The sequence below is a fragment of the Chanos chanos genome, chromosome 7 (assembly GCF_902362185.1).
Source record: "Chanos chanos chromosome 7, fChaCha1.1, whole genome shotgun sequence".
Classification (NCBI taxonomy): Eukaryota; Metazoa; Chordata; class Actinopteri; order Gonorynchiformes; family Chanidae; genus Chanos; species Chanos chanos.
Genome location: NC_044501.1, coordinates 21,601,436 through 21,619,829, shown reverse-complemented (window position 1 = coordinate 21,619,829; position 18,394 = coordinate 21,601,436). Strand labels below are relative to the sequence as shown.

General features: G+C 42.1%; 1 protein-coding gene across 1 annotated transcript; it reads left to right on the top strand.

The window, feature by feature from the left end:
* The first annotated feature begins 2,918 nt into the window (after positions 1 to 2,918).
* Positions 2,919 to 6,067, top strand: gdf5 (growth differentiation factor 5). Its single transcript, XM_030779072.1, has 2 exons — positions 2,919 to 3,636; positions 5,205 to 6,067. The coding sequence occupies exons 1-2, from the start codon at positions 2,919 to 2,921 to the stop codon at positions 6,065 to 6,067; spliced, it is 1,581 nt and encodes a 526-aa protein (XP_030634932.1).
* Positions 6,068 to 18,394: the final 12,327 nt, after the last annotated feature.

Sequence of the window (18,394 nt, the reverse complement as noted above, 5' to 3'; positions counted from 1 at the left end):
ACATCCTGTTAAAAAGAATAAATTCAGGACAGTTAGAAAAGGTTAAACAAAACAAAAAAGGGTAGCGCTGACTGTTATAAAACCGGGTGCTTAAGCTTGGAGGTTTTCATCCTTCAGAGAGTAGGTTTACATGTGAGTGTGCCCAAGTCGTCCCTTTTTAGTCCAGGATGAGAATGCTTACCTTAGACACCGTCTCTCTCACACACCAAACACCCTTCCTCAACTGGATTATTTCTCCCTAGGGATATGACTGGCACATTTGTTGTCTTGAAGAGTGCAGACTAAGCATTTTCACTGAAGGTCGATGTTAAGGGTTTCAGTGGAGTGTGTGGATGTTTTTGATAAATCTTGCCAAAGCTCCAAGCAAAAGCATGGCATAGATGAACCAGATGCTGCCCTGAACAGATTCAAGAGACATATAGACCTAGCTGTTCATATAAGAAATGACTGATAAAATAGATGTGCCATCAGTGCATCTGCTGTGGAACTGCAGGACAGTAACTTCACTATTTTACTTTTTCTCTGGATTTTTTTTTTTTTTAATATTTAGCCTCAATGTAGGAAGACCAGTGATCACAAGAAGGTAGCATGGACTTGCTTTGACATATGCAAAACAAGTCAACGTGTTTAGTCATGAATTCTTCTCAAATCTGCTTACAAACTTTGGCCTGGAAGGCTATTGATTGATCTGAAGTATTAGTGTGGAAGGAAGATTGGTTTACTGGTCATGATTCCAGTATGTTCACTGAGCCCTCTGGATGTCAAACAATACTTTCCAGAATGCGATGTCTTTACTGTGGAGGTTCTCAGATCTAAAAATGCTGACAGATAGATTGTAATAAAAGTCAAGACGCTCTCCAGTTCTTCTCAAGAACTGATGATATATCATGAAGAAATGCCAAAAACAAGAGAGAATCAATTTAAAAACAAACAACTGCATATATTAGCTGGAGACTGTCCAGTGCCAGAGCCTTGACAAGAAAAAAAGCCCACAGAGTCTATTAATGATGGATGTCTCTATAAATTCTTTTTAATCCCAAAATGGAGTGAAAGGTTAAACTTTGAGAAGGCAATTAGAGATAAATATGTGAGCATAACTCTAGAATAACCCTTAGTTCATTAATGAGTAATAGGCTGCAATCATTTCTACTCCTCTTACAGTAGTTGAATGTAATGTGTTTTATATATAAAGTTTCAGAAGTGTACATTTACTGCTGGCAAGGCTGGGCTCTTATCTGTGTATGGCTACCTGACTTCCCCTGACGGACTGCGCTCTTTTATTGCCAACATTAGTTATGTAGACAGGAATGTTCAACACACACTGCATGAGAAATGTTCGGACTAATAAAACATATTTCTCAGTTTCTTTTTTTCAAAACACAAGAGACATGACTGCCTGCCAAATTTCAAAACTTAACCCCATTTTTTTTTTGGCATGTAATTATTTCTGCAACACAGTCCCATATTTATGATGCCAGTTAAAGCGACTGGATTAATGCAGTTATAAATTAATGTGACAGTGATTCTTAAATTGAAATCCCTGTGTGTGTATTGCTGAGGATAGAAATACTGTACCGTAGGCGAGCAAACGCCATCTGCAACACTAGCGCTTTATCTAACATTGGAATATCCACAAAAATAAGTTTATCATGTCATGCTGATCTGCACTAGATTTACTGTCATTTTCACATTACTGAGCGAGAAACAAAGAAATCAAATCTATCAAAATATATCCTTTGTTGTTCGCCCTCCCAGCGTCCCACTTCATATATTATTTGCAGAATTATTGTGGGCGCGTGTTTGTTTGTGCGCGTGCGTTAGGATATGCGAGCCAGACTCCAGAGCAGAAAACGCTCACAACTTTGCTTCAGCGAAAATGAATGAATAGCCTACATTGGCACAATACGCACACATTTTTCGTGTAACATAAAAATAAACATTTAGGCGTGGATAGCGGCTTTTTGTTTGACTGAAAGTTTAAATCATATATGCTTTTCTCCATTTCTCACAAATTCAGATTGAGAATTGAGAAATTGTGAGAATTTTTGGACGTGATCATAAATAAAACATTAAGGAAGCAATTAATACATTTCTGTTCACCGCTGTCATTCGCCTATCCGTCTGACGTACATTTCTCAGTCTGGCACAAGTACAGAAGATATTAAATAATTACAACGAAGTCTACCTTTTAACCTCGTTCTGAGATCTGAAGAGTGAAAACTAGCCTGAGGCTACCTTGAAATGACCTAATGCAAAGCTTTTAGTTTTAGTGCCTTTTATATCGCGAGTGAGTCATGGTAGTGGAAAGAGCAGAGAAGATTTTTTAAGAAATATTGCACTGAAATGAGTTTGGACAGCATGACATCAGAGAGTAATTAAACTAGTTTGCGTTGGAATTCCGTTTCCAATTCCTGCGTTCAGGTTTGCGGAGAATTCTGAGCACCTGCAGGTCCCTCTGTGTGAAGTATTTTCACTGGACGAAGTTCAAACTTAGAGAGAGAGAGAGAGAGAGAGAGAGAGAGAGAGAGAGAGAGAGAGAGAGAGAGAGAGAGAGAGAGAAACTGATCTTTACACAGCAGCAGCATTACGCCATTCTTCCCTCTTGGAAAAAGTGGGATTTAAACAAGACTCTTACAAGATATCGAGCAGAATTGCTAGACTTAAAGGGAAGTCAGGTCGTCCCCATTAATGCAAACCCTTTTGCAGACCGAACCGCAAATCCAGGGGCGTAGGATTTGTATCACTATGGTACTGAAGAACAGATCCTATAGTAATGGTTTGCATAATTTAATTTACACAAAAAATCCTAATCTTAGTCCACATTTTCACCTTTGCCAGCCGGTTCATGGTGATATACCTCAAGCAGGAGGACTCTGTGAGCATTTCTGTCTCGCCCAGATTCAGAGGAAGATCGAAGGATGAAAGTTCTGTCTCGTCTCCCTCTTTTATTGGGGTGCTGGACTCTCTTGTATTTGGACTTCATTCCAAAGGCGCTCTCGGTACCCGGAACGGCGCAGCGCGCCATGGAGAACAAGCGGGCCAGTCACACCGAAAGCAGAGGAGACGGAGCTCGCCCGGGGACTGGAAGTTCTTCAAGGATAATGTTGTGGAATAAAAGCGCATCAGGTGGACATCTCTATAACGGAGCACGGATTTCACGAATCAGGACAGGGCCCCCACAGATAAAGGGCGAATCCAGCAGAGTGAGACCTGTCGCATCAGTGGCAAACGCACAGACCAGCCGCGCAGGGGGATCTGTCAGTTTAGGACGGAAAGAAGCCGCGCGCTCTTGGGTACCTGCATCCTCTGCCGCATCATTCAGTGCCTACACGGGGAAGAACCCGGCTCTAAAAAATAAGGGTAAACCGGTCGTAAAGGCGGCAGCCGAGCCGGCCGCCCTACAAGCAGGAAAGCCCAGACAAGCCGCGCAGAGTGGTGTGACACCAGCAGCACAGCGGAACGGCAAAGTCATTAGCAAACTGGGAGAGAGAGACTCCTCCAAGCATCCTTTGGTGACTCCCCATGATTACATGCTGTCGCTGTACTGGTCTCTTTCAACTGGGGAGGTGAACACCAGCATTCTCCACGAGGCTGGCATGGCCAATACTATCACCAGCTTTGTGGATAAAGGGCAAGGTAAACTTACATTAATCAAAAGAGAATATTTAAAAGTGTGAGTTAATCGGCTTTCAAGTTACTTGTCCTTAATCTATTGCGTAAAAGTGTTAGAAACAGTCTTCTGTAAAAGAGCGGGGTGAATTCAGTGCCGCAGAAATATTCCAGTTTTACATTGCAACGAAAAGGTCCGACAGAGAAAGCGAGCGAGCCAGCGATGGGAGAGAGAGCAATAGAGTCAGAGTCAGAGAGAGAGAGAGAGAGAGAGAGAGAGAGAGAGAGAATAATAATAATCAGTGGGAAGACGTTGTGGAAATTATTTATTTTGACCGCGGTCTGGAGAAAAAATGTAGGCGTACATCCAAGACAAATGCTATCTAAATTTCTCATCCTCAGTCGATTCCATTTCTCCTTCTGCATGACACAGAATATCCCCACTTGTTGCCTACAGGCTTTGGACACGGATCTGGTCCTGGGGGATTTTTTTTCTCTAAAACGTGATATATCTGGATAGTGCAGTTCCACACACTACTCGTAATTTGACGTGATGGCTTTTTGATCGTGAACTCAGACTCCCCTGTGCTTGTAGGCCTACTCCTCTACGCGACCATCGAATCTGTAGCCTAATTTACTACCGCACCAACGAAAATAAACTTTCCAGGAGGTTACAAGAGGGTGGCCTCTGTGTAATGTTTTCTCTGCAGCGTAAAACTGTTTAAGATGATGTTTGAACGACTGTGGCTTAGTAGTTCTAGCCGCTACACGTTAATGTTTCAAGCACTTAATGTACTTTTAATTTACACATTATTTGTATAACTTGTCCTCAGCAAATTGCTGGTGCTGTGCTTCTATATGCTGTAACTGATAATCCCTACCTCACATCTTGACCACCCCTCCCTTTCTTTTCTTTATGAACCCGTAATAACACACACAAATAATTTTCTTTTGGTTTGCTCTGTAATGAATTTTCACACACACACACACACACACACACACACACCAGTCTTTCTCTGTTAGTATCTCTCTCTCTCTCTCTCTCTGTCTCTCTCTCTCTCTCTCTCTCTCTTTCCCTGTGTCTGTCTGTCTGTCCCAGCTTCATCAGCTGCCTTCTATATTTTCCAGGTGTGTTTTGTTTCTGTTGGAGAATGCCATGTGTCGTGGTGGTAGGCCCACTGGTAAACATCTGAAGGTTGATAATAATGGACTGTTTACAGTATAATGTGGTCTGCTAGCTGGAAAGGTCTGCTTTTAATTTAATGACTTTTTAGAGCAAATTTTGCCAGAATAAAAATGGACTCTTTGATTCATACAGTACAGCCTTCATATACTCCTGCAACAACAACAAAAAAAAAGCCAAGCAAGAAAGTTTTGCTGTTAGCCATTTAAGTAAAAGCAGAAAAGCAACACTGAGGAGCAGGACATTAGTGATTACTCTTTGTATTTTCTTTCTTTTCCCTTAAGGTTTGTCGGAGAGAGGGAAACTCTGCATTTAGGTTTCTCAAGCTGTAATGTGGCACTGGCTAAGTTAATCAACTGTCCTAACTGAACCAGTACTATGGATTGCTCTTAATTCTCTCACTCTCTTTCAGATGAGCGTCTTCCTCACCTGAGGCGACAGAGGTACCACTTCAACATCAGCTCTCTGGAGAAAGAGGGTTTGTTGGGTGCCGAGCTGCACGTCCTAAGAAAGAGGTCGACGGATCCTCGTAAAGCCCACTCCGGTGATGGTTCTACCCTCCTGAAGCTCTACACTTGTGCCACAGGTAAACAGAGGGCTGTGTTACTGCTGTCCCGCCAACTGGAGGATCACGGTGTGCCTAAATGGGAGGTGTTTGACATTTGGAAATTATTCAAGAACTTCAGGAACACTGCACAGCTGTGCTTTGAACTGGAGGCCATAGAACGAGGGCGACCTGTGGACCTGAGGGCGCTGGGACTGGGACGGATGGGAAGACACACTAAAGAGAAAGCCTTTTTCGTAGTGTTTGGCCGCACGAAAAAACGGGGGCTGTTCTATAACGAGATCAAGGCTCGGTCGGGCCACGACAACAAGACAGTGTACGAGTACCTATTCACACAGCGGCGCATGCGGCGCGCTCCGGTCGCCCGCGGAAAGAAGCCCGTCAAGGCACCCAAGCCACGGTGCAATCGGAAACAGCTGCACGTCAACTTCAAGGAGATGGGCTGGGACGACTGGATCATCGCTCCTCTGGAGTACGAGGCCTTCCACTGCGACGGCGTCTGCGATTTTCCCATCCGTTCCCACCTGGAGCCCACCAACCACGCAATCATCCAGACTCTGATGAACTCCATGGATCCCAGGTCGACCCCGCCGACCTGCTGTGTGCCCACCCGCCTGAGTCCCATCAGCATCCTGTACATTGATGCAGCCAATAATGTTGTCTATAAGCAATACGAGGACATGGTGGTGGAAAGCTGTGGTTGCAGGTAGTGCAGCAGGGGAGCTGAACTGAATCAGAGAAAGCATTAAGCTGAGTCATATCCAGATGCTCAGATATATGAAATTCATTTCAACACACTCCACTTCCCCCCAACTGCCTCAACACACACACAAACACACATGCACACTCTCTCTCTCTCTCTCTCTCTCTCTCTCTCTCTCTCTCACACGCACGCGCACACACACACACACACACACACACACACTAAATGCGTTAATGATGAGTAACACGCAGAACCTCTGAATTCTAATATCAATATAAATATCTCATTTATCTGAGATGAAATCAGACCATTTGCAGTTGTTCAGTGTGGGATATTCTGTTTACCATACCTCACATGGTTAGTACACTTTCTCTAGTTGTGTTTTCAAGTAAAGCCACACATCCAAATCCAAATAACACAATTGATATCCACCTCCAGATTCCTGAGGATCTTCTTAGAGGATCTTAAAGATCTCTCCAGTTTGAATAGTAAGGTCACTGAATTAGATCCGCTGAGATGTCTAGAGGCTGTGGATTTGTTCCCCAGTTGGACAGCGATACTGTGTGTACTATGACACTACTCTTCCACTGATCTATGGACATTTGTTTAATGATTTTACAACCATGTAATGGATTCTCAGTGAAACACATCTTTAAGGTCCTCCGACTTCATCAGTGTAAACTGTTTATTTAATGGATACATACTTGTTTTTTGTGTGTGAGTGAGTAGAACTTGTACATTTTAAAGAATACCTGAAATCTGTATGTGTATGTATGTGTAGGAATGCTTTGGATGAATAGTGTATGTTACAGTACTGAGAAAGCAATTGCAGAATTTATACAGTATCTTCAGACAGACAGAGTTTTCTTCTCTCTCTCTTTCTCCCCCCCCCCTGTCTTTTTCCTCATGCGAAGGAAAAAATTACATAGCCTTTCATAGACGTTCCATGTTGTCACTGGTGGATCTAAAGAACACCTGCCTTGTTTCCCCAGTTAAAACAGCTGTGGCATGGTCACTGGACATCTGTATGTTCTGTAATGGTCCAATCCCAGGGTCACCTTGGTAACAGTAAAGAGCACCTCTTGGTGTTGAGCATTTCTGTACTTTTAAAAGTCATGTAAAATTCTCTGCTTTGAGAAGTGCCCTTTCCAGATCTCAAAGGTACAATACTAGTACTCAACAAGGTGGGTATTCTCATCAAGTTTCTCTTTATCAGCCACAACTGAATGGTTTAAAACGAAAATCGGTGTTTCAGTGTGATATCCCCTCTGGCTAACAGTATTGGTTAGCAAATGTCTATTTCCAGTGTGAGCAAACAGCAAAATGTTTGAGACCGTCAGATGCCAAGCATCGCTTACCTTCACAATACACTTTGCATGGCTTTGCTTGTGTTGTGGACATCCTCCTTAAACATGTATTTTCTTTTTTTCACAGCATATTGACTGGAAGATTTTAATGGTTTACTGTTAAAAGTAGGGTGGCACAGTGGTCCGGCAGGTAGCCACACAGCAAGAGGGTCTCGGGTTCGATTCCCAGCTAGACAGCCAGGCTCCTTTCTGTGTGGAGTTTGCATGTTCTCCCTGTGTGTGCTTGAGCTCCCCCCCCCGGAGCTCCGGTTTCCTCCCACAGGCCGAAGACATGCAGGTTAGGTGAATTGGAGACGCTAAATTGCCCCAGGGTACAAATGTGTGTGTGAGTGTGTTTGTTTGTGTTTCTGCCCTGCGATAGACTGGCGACCTGTCCAGGGTGTTTCCCTGCCTTTCGCCCTATGAACACTGGGATAGGCTCCAGTACCCCCTGCGACCCTGATTAGGATAAGCGGCTTGGATAATGAGTGAGAGCAAGTGTTAAAAGTAGACAAGTAAATGTGACATGTCTGATTTCCTTTCCTTTACTGATATTCACACAAAACACTCCATAACTCTGGCCACTTAGTAAGTCCAGACTTCAAACGCTGACATACTACTCAGTTGATTAGGGTGGTATTCAGCATCAGTGCAGCAGAATGAGCTTTAATGATATTGAAAGATAAATACAGTTTGCCTGATCACATTGAGATGAGCTGAATCAGTGATGGAGGCATGAAGTCAACACTTCAGTTCAGAACCAACTTTGTCTTTTGATTTCTAGAGAAAGAGATGCTGCTGTTGCGCATACATGAAGTTGTGAAACGTCACACTTATGTTCTCCTAACGTGCAGTCATTGTTAAGAAAACTCTGCTGATAGCAAAGCAGTGAGATGTGGCTTTCCAACTGGATTGTCTCCCTATAGGTCAATACACATCACCACCTAAAGCCGAATTTTATGAAGGGTTCATATGCACAAATAGATGTAAACTTCACACGAGTATGTTTTTGTCTTTGAGACTGCTTTGAAATAAGTTAATTTTTCAGTTTTTGATACAAAGTGTAGCGTATTGTTTTTACTTTCACAAAGTTTTGCTTTTTTGAATGATATAATTATTTAGGCGGTTTCTCTCTCTCTCTCTCTCTCTCTCTCTCTCTCTCTCTCTGACTCTATTGCTTTCTCTCTATCGCTCTCTCTCTTAATTTCTGGTTAAGTTTACATCAAATGGTGATATAATCTAGTCTGTCAGGATAGACTGTTGCTGCTAATTTTGGTTTTATACTGACAACTAATGGGCAAACAACTGCTTTTCTTCGGTTAAACACGGTTCATGTGGCATCGTTGAAGTTTTCTGTGTCTATTTCCTTAATAAAATATATGGACAATTGGTGTCTCATAAAACTGCTTTTTTTTTTTTCGTCGAACTCATGAAAGGAATGGATTTGGAATACGTACATTCCCCCAATACAGCGACCCCTAATCCGATTATACTTTGCGGACTGTGGAATTTTGCTTTTAGGAACACAGAAATGTTCGTCTAAACAGAAACATGGATTGTTTACAGGATTAAATGTTGTTGTCACTGTAATGTCTGACATGCTGCCCTGGATTGCGGCAGATTGTCAGACTGGATCCAATCGAACAGGATCAAACAGTATTACAGGAAAAAGTGTCCCATTTCCAAATATAAGCAGAAACACATGTTTTCTTTCTCTTTTTTTTTCTTAAACAGAGAAACCTAATTGAATACAACTCTAATTGCCCACCCATCATCCTGTGCTGATTTCACAATGATATTTTGGGAAAGCTGACAAAAGTGCATTTATGTCAACATTGGTGGAAGAACTCCCACGAACTCCAGGTCCTGCAACTCATTCCTTTATTAGAGTTCCTGCAGCTATTCCCTGAGAAGGAGGGAGAGAGAGAGAGAGAGAGGGAGAGAGAGAGAGAAAGAGAGAGAGGGAGAGAGAGAATTCCCTGCCCTGAAAGTTTCTCTCCTCTGCAGCTTAACATTTTTTCTGGTTTGTTATCAGATTTGGCACTGCTTCTCTGACCGATGTTTAACATTTTGTAAACGCAGTCTTATATTTCCCCGACAGATGTGGTAGGAATTTTACCATGCTGCTGGCCAATACTTGTTAAAAAAAGAGATATTGAATGAGATAGAGAGAGAGGGAGAGAGAGAGAGAAGGAGAGAGAGAGAAGGAGAGAGAGAGAGAGATAAAAGAAAGAAAGAGAAGAAGAAAAATAGTACCATGATATGTCTGGCAAGCCTGTGACATTCACTTACTTTGGAGTTTGCGGTCCTTCAGTTCTCTTAAGTGGCACCCTGGAATGGAGTTCGAACCATAGAAACATACATGGCCCATATGGTGTCAAAGAGCATATTTTTCCAGCAAGTTCATGACTTCTGACCTCCTACTGTGTTACTGTAGGCTACAAACTCATCCCTGTGTGTTGCTCAACTCATAACCCCCAGAATGTCTTTATGGGACAGGAAGGGGAATACACTGCTTTGTGTTTTGGAGAGGATCCTGAATCAAAACAATTACTTCCTAACAAAAAAACCTGGGAGAGAGAAGGACAAAAAAACCCTTCTTGTCAGGTATCTCTGAGTCAAACTTGGCTATGCGTAGACTTAATAATATACACATGCACACATGCATACACACTCTCACACACAAAACACACTCTCACACACACTTACATGCTCTCAAACATACATACACACTCTGACACATACATACACACTCTCACACACACATACACACTCTCACAAATGCTTACACACCCTCATACATACATACACACTCTCACACATGTATACACACACAGACACCCACCCACACATACACATGCATACACACAAAGCTTTGTCTTCTACATGTACCTTTGAGAGCATTGCCTGTCTCTCTGAATTTTGGTTTGTGAAAATACATTTTGCAGATTGGACAATACCTATTTTCATCATCTCTCAGAAAGCTCTTTCTCTCTTTTTTTCCTCAAAGCTTGAGGGAAGCTAATGGTTCAGTGGCAGGCAGAGGTCCAAGTCTGTAGTCACAGGCTTTTTGGCTGATGTTTCCTCGCATCAAGGCATTCCTCACAAGACAAATAATTCCTCTGCCTCCTTCTATTTGCACTCTCCACATGACACACACACACACACACATACACACACACACAGAGCATTTCGTCATGGCTAGACACATTAATGGAGATGTTTCAGTTTTTGTAATACATCCATGTCTCCACATGCACGATGAACTGCAGATGGTGGAGGCAGGTCTATTTAAGCCACATTATCCCCCCAAAACTCCACTGCCAAGTACCTGTCTCCCTGCTTCTCTTCTCTACTTTCCTCTCTGACTCGCTCCAAATGTGGCCAGCACCTGCAGAAATACACAGACATTTCCAATTGTCACCAAAAAATAGACTCTCTCATAATATTTGTGGGCCACCCTGCGGGAGTATTTATTTGGGCGTTTGTATCTTTTTTTTATTTTATTGTGTTTATTGTGGTATGCCAGTGACTTTTTCTTTTTCTTGCGGCTGAATGGAAATGGTGGAGGAAGATGTTGAATTTACTTAAAGGCCTATAGCCTGTTGAGTGACGAGGCCTGAAAAATTTGGCCCCGTCTATAGCACTTTGTTAGTTTGTGGTCTTGAAGACTTGAGTTATAGACTACTGCAAAAACACAGAAGTGGCAAAATGCCTCTGATTTGTTAGAATATGACGTAGATTGCAACCAGAACCGTGTTATCTTTGAAAGCTATCCAAGTCAGTTAAAAGGTTCCCTTTTTTTGTAAGGGTGCGGATAAAGGCCATGCCCACAGATGGGCTGATAAACCACAATGAGAACTTTATCAAGATCCATTTTTCCTCTAAGCCGATGACCGTTTTTGTTTCATATGGTAGAATACTTTGGTGGCTAACTGGTGAGTTTTTTGTGACCATCTTGAGCAATGAGAACAGCTGTATCAAACAGGAAATGTGAAATAGGTGTAAAAGTAATATTAAAGAGATACTCTGTATACTCAATGAAAAAACTGAGAAAAAGAATTCAATGATGAAACTAATATTAACTTAAAAGGGTAGAAAAAAAGAGCAAAACAACAAAAAAGCAAATGTGTCTCCATAGCTATTGAATTACTTTGGATTTTGGTGTGATGAGTTAAAACTTCTTTACATCAACTTTAATATTGCTTAAAAAAAAAGAAAAAAGGGCCCCTTATTATTTGACCATCGCATCTGTGGCTGTAACAACGGAGCTTCCACGAGCAACAAAACATGAAACATGAAATACTCCAGAGAGGCCAGCCAATCTCTTCACTCACCTACATCTAACCTACTGCTCAGTCCGTTAGCAAACCTACGACTCACCCCATCAGCCAAAGCTGTGAATTGGGTCGTAATTTTCAACAGGAAAGCAGTTGCATCCTCTGGGAACGGCTGGCTCCATATCAGCTCTCAAAACCAGCCCAACGGGCTCTTGTATTTAGGATTTTAATAGAATACAGGTATGTTTTGTTAGATTTTATAGCATTTGGCTAAAGTATGAAACTTAAGCCTGGTGTGTAAACGGGTGGCGGGGGGGGGGGGGGGGTTTGCCATTTCAAACAATGCATGCCCGTTAGTGGCTGAGGAACAGCCTAAAATCCATACACTGAGTGATGTCATTCCCCGCAGAGAATTCATGTATTTGTGTTCAGTTGACCAGATGAAGTGAAATATTGATGAATATTAAGCTCAGCATATAGAGGCCAGCCATCTGAGAGGCAAGTGATGAAGTCACGTTAATTTACTTCTCTTTTGTCTTGTTTAAATCAGCAGAGTTATTTGGCAGAGATTCACCGACTGAAAAGGCACGGAGTTACGTTCTGTACTACGCAAAAATGGGATCGTGCCTTTCAAAGGTGTTTTTTAATTTTTTTTTTCTTTAATTCATCTCTCCCCTGCTGAAGGAAACTGAACTCCGTGCACAAAAGTCGAGACCTCCTCATGATCTCCTGGCTATGATCCATTCTTCAATTCATATTTAAAAAAATAATGAATGGAAAGGGAGGTGAGCAAGGACAAATGTCTGAGGGGTGTACAGAGGAGCTTTAGTTCAACTGAGCCGCCGTGTCAGGGAATTGATGGATTATTACTTCCCAGGTGCAATTTTGATTTTTGGAGAGGTCGACCATCATCATTATTCAGGTGCTCTGAAAAATGCTTGGTCTTAAAAAATAATATTTACAGGAAAGCTTGGGGTATCAGCGGTGAGTTTGCCTTCACAATTTATATGTATCCTTCTGCTCTGGTTCATTCAAAAAAAAAAAAAAGAAAAAGAAAGAAACCTGTAATCAGAGCTCTCCCCATTCCCACAGTAAAATTTCCAGCACTTAAACAAACATGTCCTTAACTCGTCCTGTTATTCCTGGCCATCAGTTCCCAGGTCCTAACCACACCAACACACCCCCTACACACGCTCACTCACACACTCTCAAACAAATTCACACAGCTAGGCACACCTGCGCATATGCAGGAGAAAATACACACAGACACACACACACACGCACATTACACACATACATATTGCGCACACACACACTTCATACACAAAACGCTCTTTCATCTGAACTCACTCTCTGGTGAGGCACTCCTGGAGCTCCTTAGGGCACTGGACAAATATCCCTTTACTACTGACATGAGTGCAAAAGAGCAAGAGGAGAGAGAGAGAGATAAAGAGAGAGAGAGAGAGAGAGAGAGAGAGAGAGAGGAGAGAGGAAGGAGAGAGGATGAGAGAGAGAGAGAGAGTTACAGAGAGACAGAGAGAGAAACAGATACCGTTCAGTGTGGTGATAAAGTGGTGGTAATACAGGTAGGACTTTAGGTCTGCCTGCTATAGTTAGATTTGGATTCAGATCTGATCACTGAACATCTCAACAACAATGACAACACTGATGATGATGATGATGATGATGATGATGATAAACGTGGAGATGATGTAGCAATACTGTAGTATGTAACAAGAGATGTTGGTGCAAACACCTCAGATTCACAGATACCATTATTATGTGTCATGGTTGGGGCTCCACTTAAACACTACTGCAACAAGAGGCAGTTACTGTGGAAACGTCACCCGATGGATGGCCAGCGTTTTCTATTGTGTTCCTCTCATGCATTCTCAGTCTTACCTGAGATCACCCAATGAAAAGACTTTTACATTCTTGTTTAAAGACATAAAATGTTTCTGTGTCTCAGCAGTACGTGGTTTGGTTGTCACTTTTGTTGTTTCTGAGGAATCCCTCTGAGAGTCCCTCAGTGTCAAAGACATCATCAAACACAATGTTTGAATCTCAGTGTCTCTGCATCGTCACAAAAGTGAAGAATGCTCTTTTTTTTCATATGCTTATCACACAGCCTGTGTCACTAACTCATGTAAGTACCTGGTCTCTCCTTTCCGTTCCTTTTTTTTTCTTCTTCCTTTTGGTTGCTCTAGATAAAAACCAGGTGGCACACACGAAGGCCGGTGTGCCACATCTGAGGTGGAAATGGCTAACTAATTTAACCAGAATGCCATTACCCAGAAAAAGGGGCCAAATTAAAGAGTGCCGGCTAAGTGCTCCCAAAGTGTGTTTTTTATCTGCTAATCGGAACCCTGAGCTGAACTCTATGGTCCCGGGAGGTTTCGCTGTCCAAGAAGCGGAGCTTTGTTTCCCTGCTCGATGTGACGTTGTTGTAGTTAAATGGCTAAAGGCCTTGCGTATCTGGCTCTTTGTGTAAACTTTGCTCATGGGCCCAGGGGCCCCTGGCTACACGATCCGACTGACATTTTCACCTATTACCCTGTCATTAAGAAAACACTGTTTTTCTCTCTGCAAGGTGCTAGGCAAACATGGCACTGTGAAATACCAAAATATGTGCTCTCTCTGAAAGCAATTTCCTTCATCGCTGCTTCACTCTGAGGCTGGATTTAGAGCAGGAAGAAGAAGAAGAAGAAGAAGAAGAAGAAGAAGAAGAAGAAGAAGAAGAAGAAGAAGAACAACAACAACAACAACAACAACAGTAAGATGAACAAGAAGAGAAGAATTGTGTTTTTTGAGTGCTGGAGAGATTTTTTGATTGACTTTGAACTGAGCTGAGGAGGTGCTATTTAATAGAGAAGGATGTGAGAGTGAGAGCCAATTTGTCATTTTTGATGTTGTTTATGTTTGTGTTTCACTAATTAACAGAGAGGGTGATGAGGTTAATGTAAAAGCCTAAATGGATGTCTTGCATGTCAGACAAGCCACATAAGTCAAACGTTTACCTGACGGGTGGAACAGCTGAACTTCTACATGCAGCAAAGCAATTAAAAAATTACAAGAATTTTCACACAGATTTTTCAGCTACCTCCAGATTCACTATCTTAAGACAGTAAAACTAGAATGGTCTGAACTGAAGACTAGGAATTGGCACAATAAGATATTGCAGTCCAATCCATTTATGATGTGATTGTTTATGATGTCCAATCCATTTATGACATGATCTAAACTCTTTGACATCAAAGAACAACCCACTCAGAAATGATGGGATGGAGATGGAGTACATCAACTTTACTAACAATTAATCGTAGTTAATTTACAGACTTAAGTCAAGAAAGTTTCAGAATATTCTTCCCTTTTCGACACTCACTATTTGACTTTTGCTAGACAATGTAAGCCCTGTTTCTGTAATATGTGTATTTCTGTGGGTAGAATTACCGAAAATCTGATACAATCACACACACCCACACACACACACACACACACACAAACACACACACACACACACACACACATGCGTGCACACACACACAGGGAGAGCTCAGAGAGACTAATGACTTGGTTGATCTATCCTTAGAGAGGATCAGAGAAGAACCTTCCTTTTCCCTCCTCTGCAGGTAACGTCCAAACCCACTACAGGATTACCTGTGAACACTTTCCTGGCTCTTTCAGCTGCCATCCATCATCCATCACCACACACCTCTAAAGCAGCACCACACACACACACACACACACACGCACATATACCATGGTTACTGGGTCTGCTAAATTCCCTTGATCTACACAAACAACAACAATGACAGTAGTCAATTCCTCCTGGCGAAAACAGGAAAGAGAGATCAGAGGGTAGCGTGCAGGGTAAGGGTAAGGGCATGTTTGTTTCCTCTTTGAGTTCAGTGACGTCTCCCCCCTCCATCTCTCCCACTGAGCTATTGAACTGCTAGAGAACTAACACAGGGCTGATGCCTGGGTTCTGCTTTCCACACGCAATTCTGTATCTGTACACCTTTATGTTGGAAGGCACCTTTTTTAAAAAAAGAAAATTAAAAAAAAAAACATGGATGAAAACAGCATGACATTGTACTCTTCTGGCAAGTCCATCCTATGTCCAACGTCAATTTACTTGAGGTGTCAGCACGAGGAAAACAAACAGCTTTAGAAATGTTTGTGTTGTGCTCCAAGTCATGCCAAAAAGTTGGTGATTTTTTTGCTCTGTGGTGATAAGAAACCATGTCTTTCATCTATGTGGCACAGTAGGCCTCTGTTCCTCCCTTTCTGAAACTCCTTGTGTAACGTCTTTCTTGGGCTTGGCATTGGCTAAAACGCAAACTGATTACATGACAGACACTTGACAGGGAGGCCTGGGCCATGCAGAAGAACACAGCACTTCGCCGCTTTTATAAAATTCCCCGTCACCATGAGGGGTTTCGACCCGCCAATGTTCTGGGCCCTCAAGAGCTCACCACTTGTCACCACCTCCTATTTAGGCATGCTTTTTACAATGGTGTTAGAGTGTAGGGTGATATGGTTTGAATTGTTGGCCTGTTCCATATGTGTGTGCGTACAGACCCTCCCAGGCATAGCAGGACTGTTGAAACAAGCAGTGCGGTGTGTGCTAAGCTGGACCCCTCCGTTACTCAGACCCAGAGTTCTTGACACTCCCACACAACGACCCTCTGGACACCAGCCAAAGACTCCATCCTGGACTTCTCAACTCCACCAATAGAAAACAGATGGTGACCAGCGCAGTAAAGCTGTAGCCAGCCAGAATGAGAGAGAGACAGAGGAGTGTAAGGAGTGAAAGCAGAAAAATGGAGTGAGAAAAGAGAACAATTTGAGAGAGGGAGAAAAAGGTGCTAAGTAGTGAGTGAGAGAGACAGAGAGAGAGAGAGAGAGTAGATCAAATGAGGAAAGAACTCATTGAAGGTGTTTTTTCAGGGGTAATACAATTCTGTGCCACAGTAACCTAACTGATGTCTTTGTTTGGCTGGTCTGGATTTGGAGGCCTTTCCAGTCAGTGGATACCAGAACAAGAGAAAGTGGCAAAGGTTAAGCAATGAGCCCTTTCAAAAAACCAAACCAAACCAATAAAACAAACCCACAAACAGCTGCAATAGGCTAGAGTGGTGGATAGACATTTTAAACACAATCCAAAGTTTTTCATTTGTTTCTTTGTCATTACCACAGTGCCATCGACTGTTCTCAGTAGCTATGCAAATCCTTTGGGAGAACAAAGGGAGAACAAATGTAAGAAATTGCAGATGGTGTCTGAAAACACTTACATCTTGAAACTAAGCCTGACTTCCTGGTAAATGAATAGATATTTAACATGGTTTTCTGATCTATTTTCACACTAAACACCAGCAGTGTATCTAACAAACAGCATGTGTATCTTCATCCCAGTTACCACCAGCTTTCCTAATGGTTTCAGGACACTTCCTTCTTGTGGTCTTCATCAGCACTGAGCAGAGCCAAGCAGACTGTTCTCACTAGGGCTTGCGGTTCTGATCTGAGGCCAATCTCATTAGCATTCAGAAGTGAACAAGTAATCAGCAGTGATCTGTAGCCCTCTGATCCCAGAGCAGTTTCGTTATCATGCAGACTACTCTACCGGGGGGGGGGGGGGGGGTGGAGTCAGGAGAAGGACTTCAACTCCCCGCCATATCTCCATCTATCTGTGGGGCCTCCATTAAAATGATTTGGTGGAATCAAATGAAGAGGGTAGAGGTTGGAGGAACTCCTCACACTGTCTGGGCTATAATTCAAGCTCTGGTCTTTTATGTATTTAATAAAGTATTAGAGTGGACACATTCCTGAAGAAAAATCAATCTTAAGGAGTTTGGGAGGTTTCTCTGCTCTGCTAAACGAGTCCAGATTTTTCTTCCGTGGTTCTGTGGAGCTCACACAAAACATCACTGAGAGGGAGAAAACAGGCGTATGTACCTAAAGGAATTAAAACAAAAGAAATTATTCAATTAAACACAACAAACCAGGCTACAAGACCAACACCAGTGTGAAACTAAATGTTAAGATCATTACAATTATGTTTTACAATTCTTTTCTTTTGGAGGACTATGATATTTAACTAATCTTCTTAACTGATTAATATTATTTCTATTTTAAAATTTACAGTTTTCACTAGACAGAAATTACAATCACATCTGATGCAGTGAAAGCAAATGAGAACACATTTGTTTTTAATGAGAGCACATCTTTTTAAAGCAAAACCTCAAGAGAGAAGTGGAAAAGCATTTCAAAAGGATGACAGTGTGTATTTCCAGACTTGACTAAGAGCAGAATCAGGGGCTGTTCATCTCCATGAGTGGAAGAACAGTCTGGAAATGCTGAATGGTAATGAGATGAGTTAAAATTCCTTACGTGTGCTGCTACTTAACAAGCTCAACGCTTGGCAGAAAAAAGTGCTAGGAAAAAATACCTCTTTCTTTCTTTTTTACTGAATTGAATTTGTTGAATTTGCTTAAATTTTCTCACTCTCTCTCTTTTTTTTTGGTGGAAAGTGGAGTGAAAAATCAGCTGTCTACCGTGTCAGAGCCATTGGTACCAAGGACATGTGGCATGTGGCACTCCCAGTTTTCCAAAATAAATAAATAAAAGACAGTAATACATGCATAGGCTTACTGACTATACTATGTAGCATTCTGACTGCAGATTCTTCATCAAACCCTGTACCGAAAG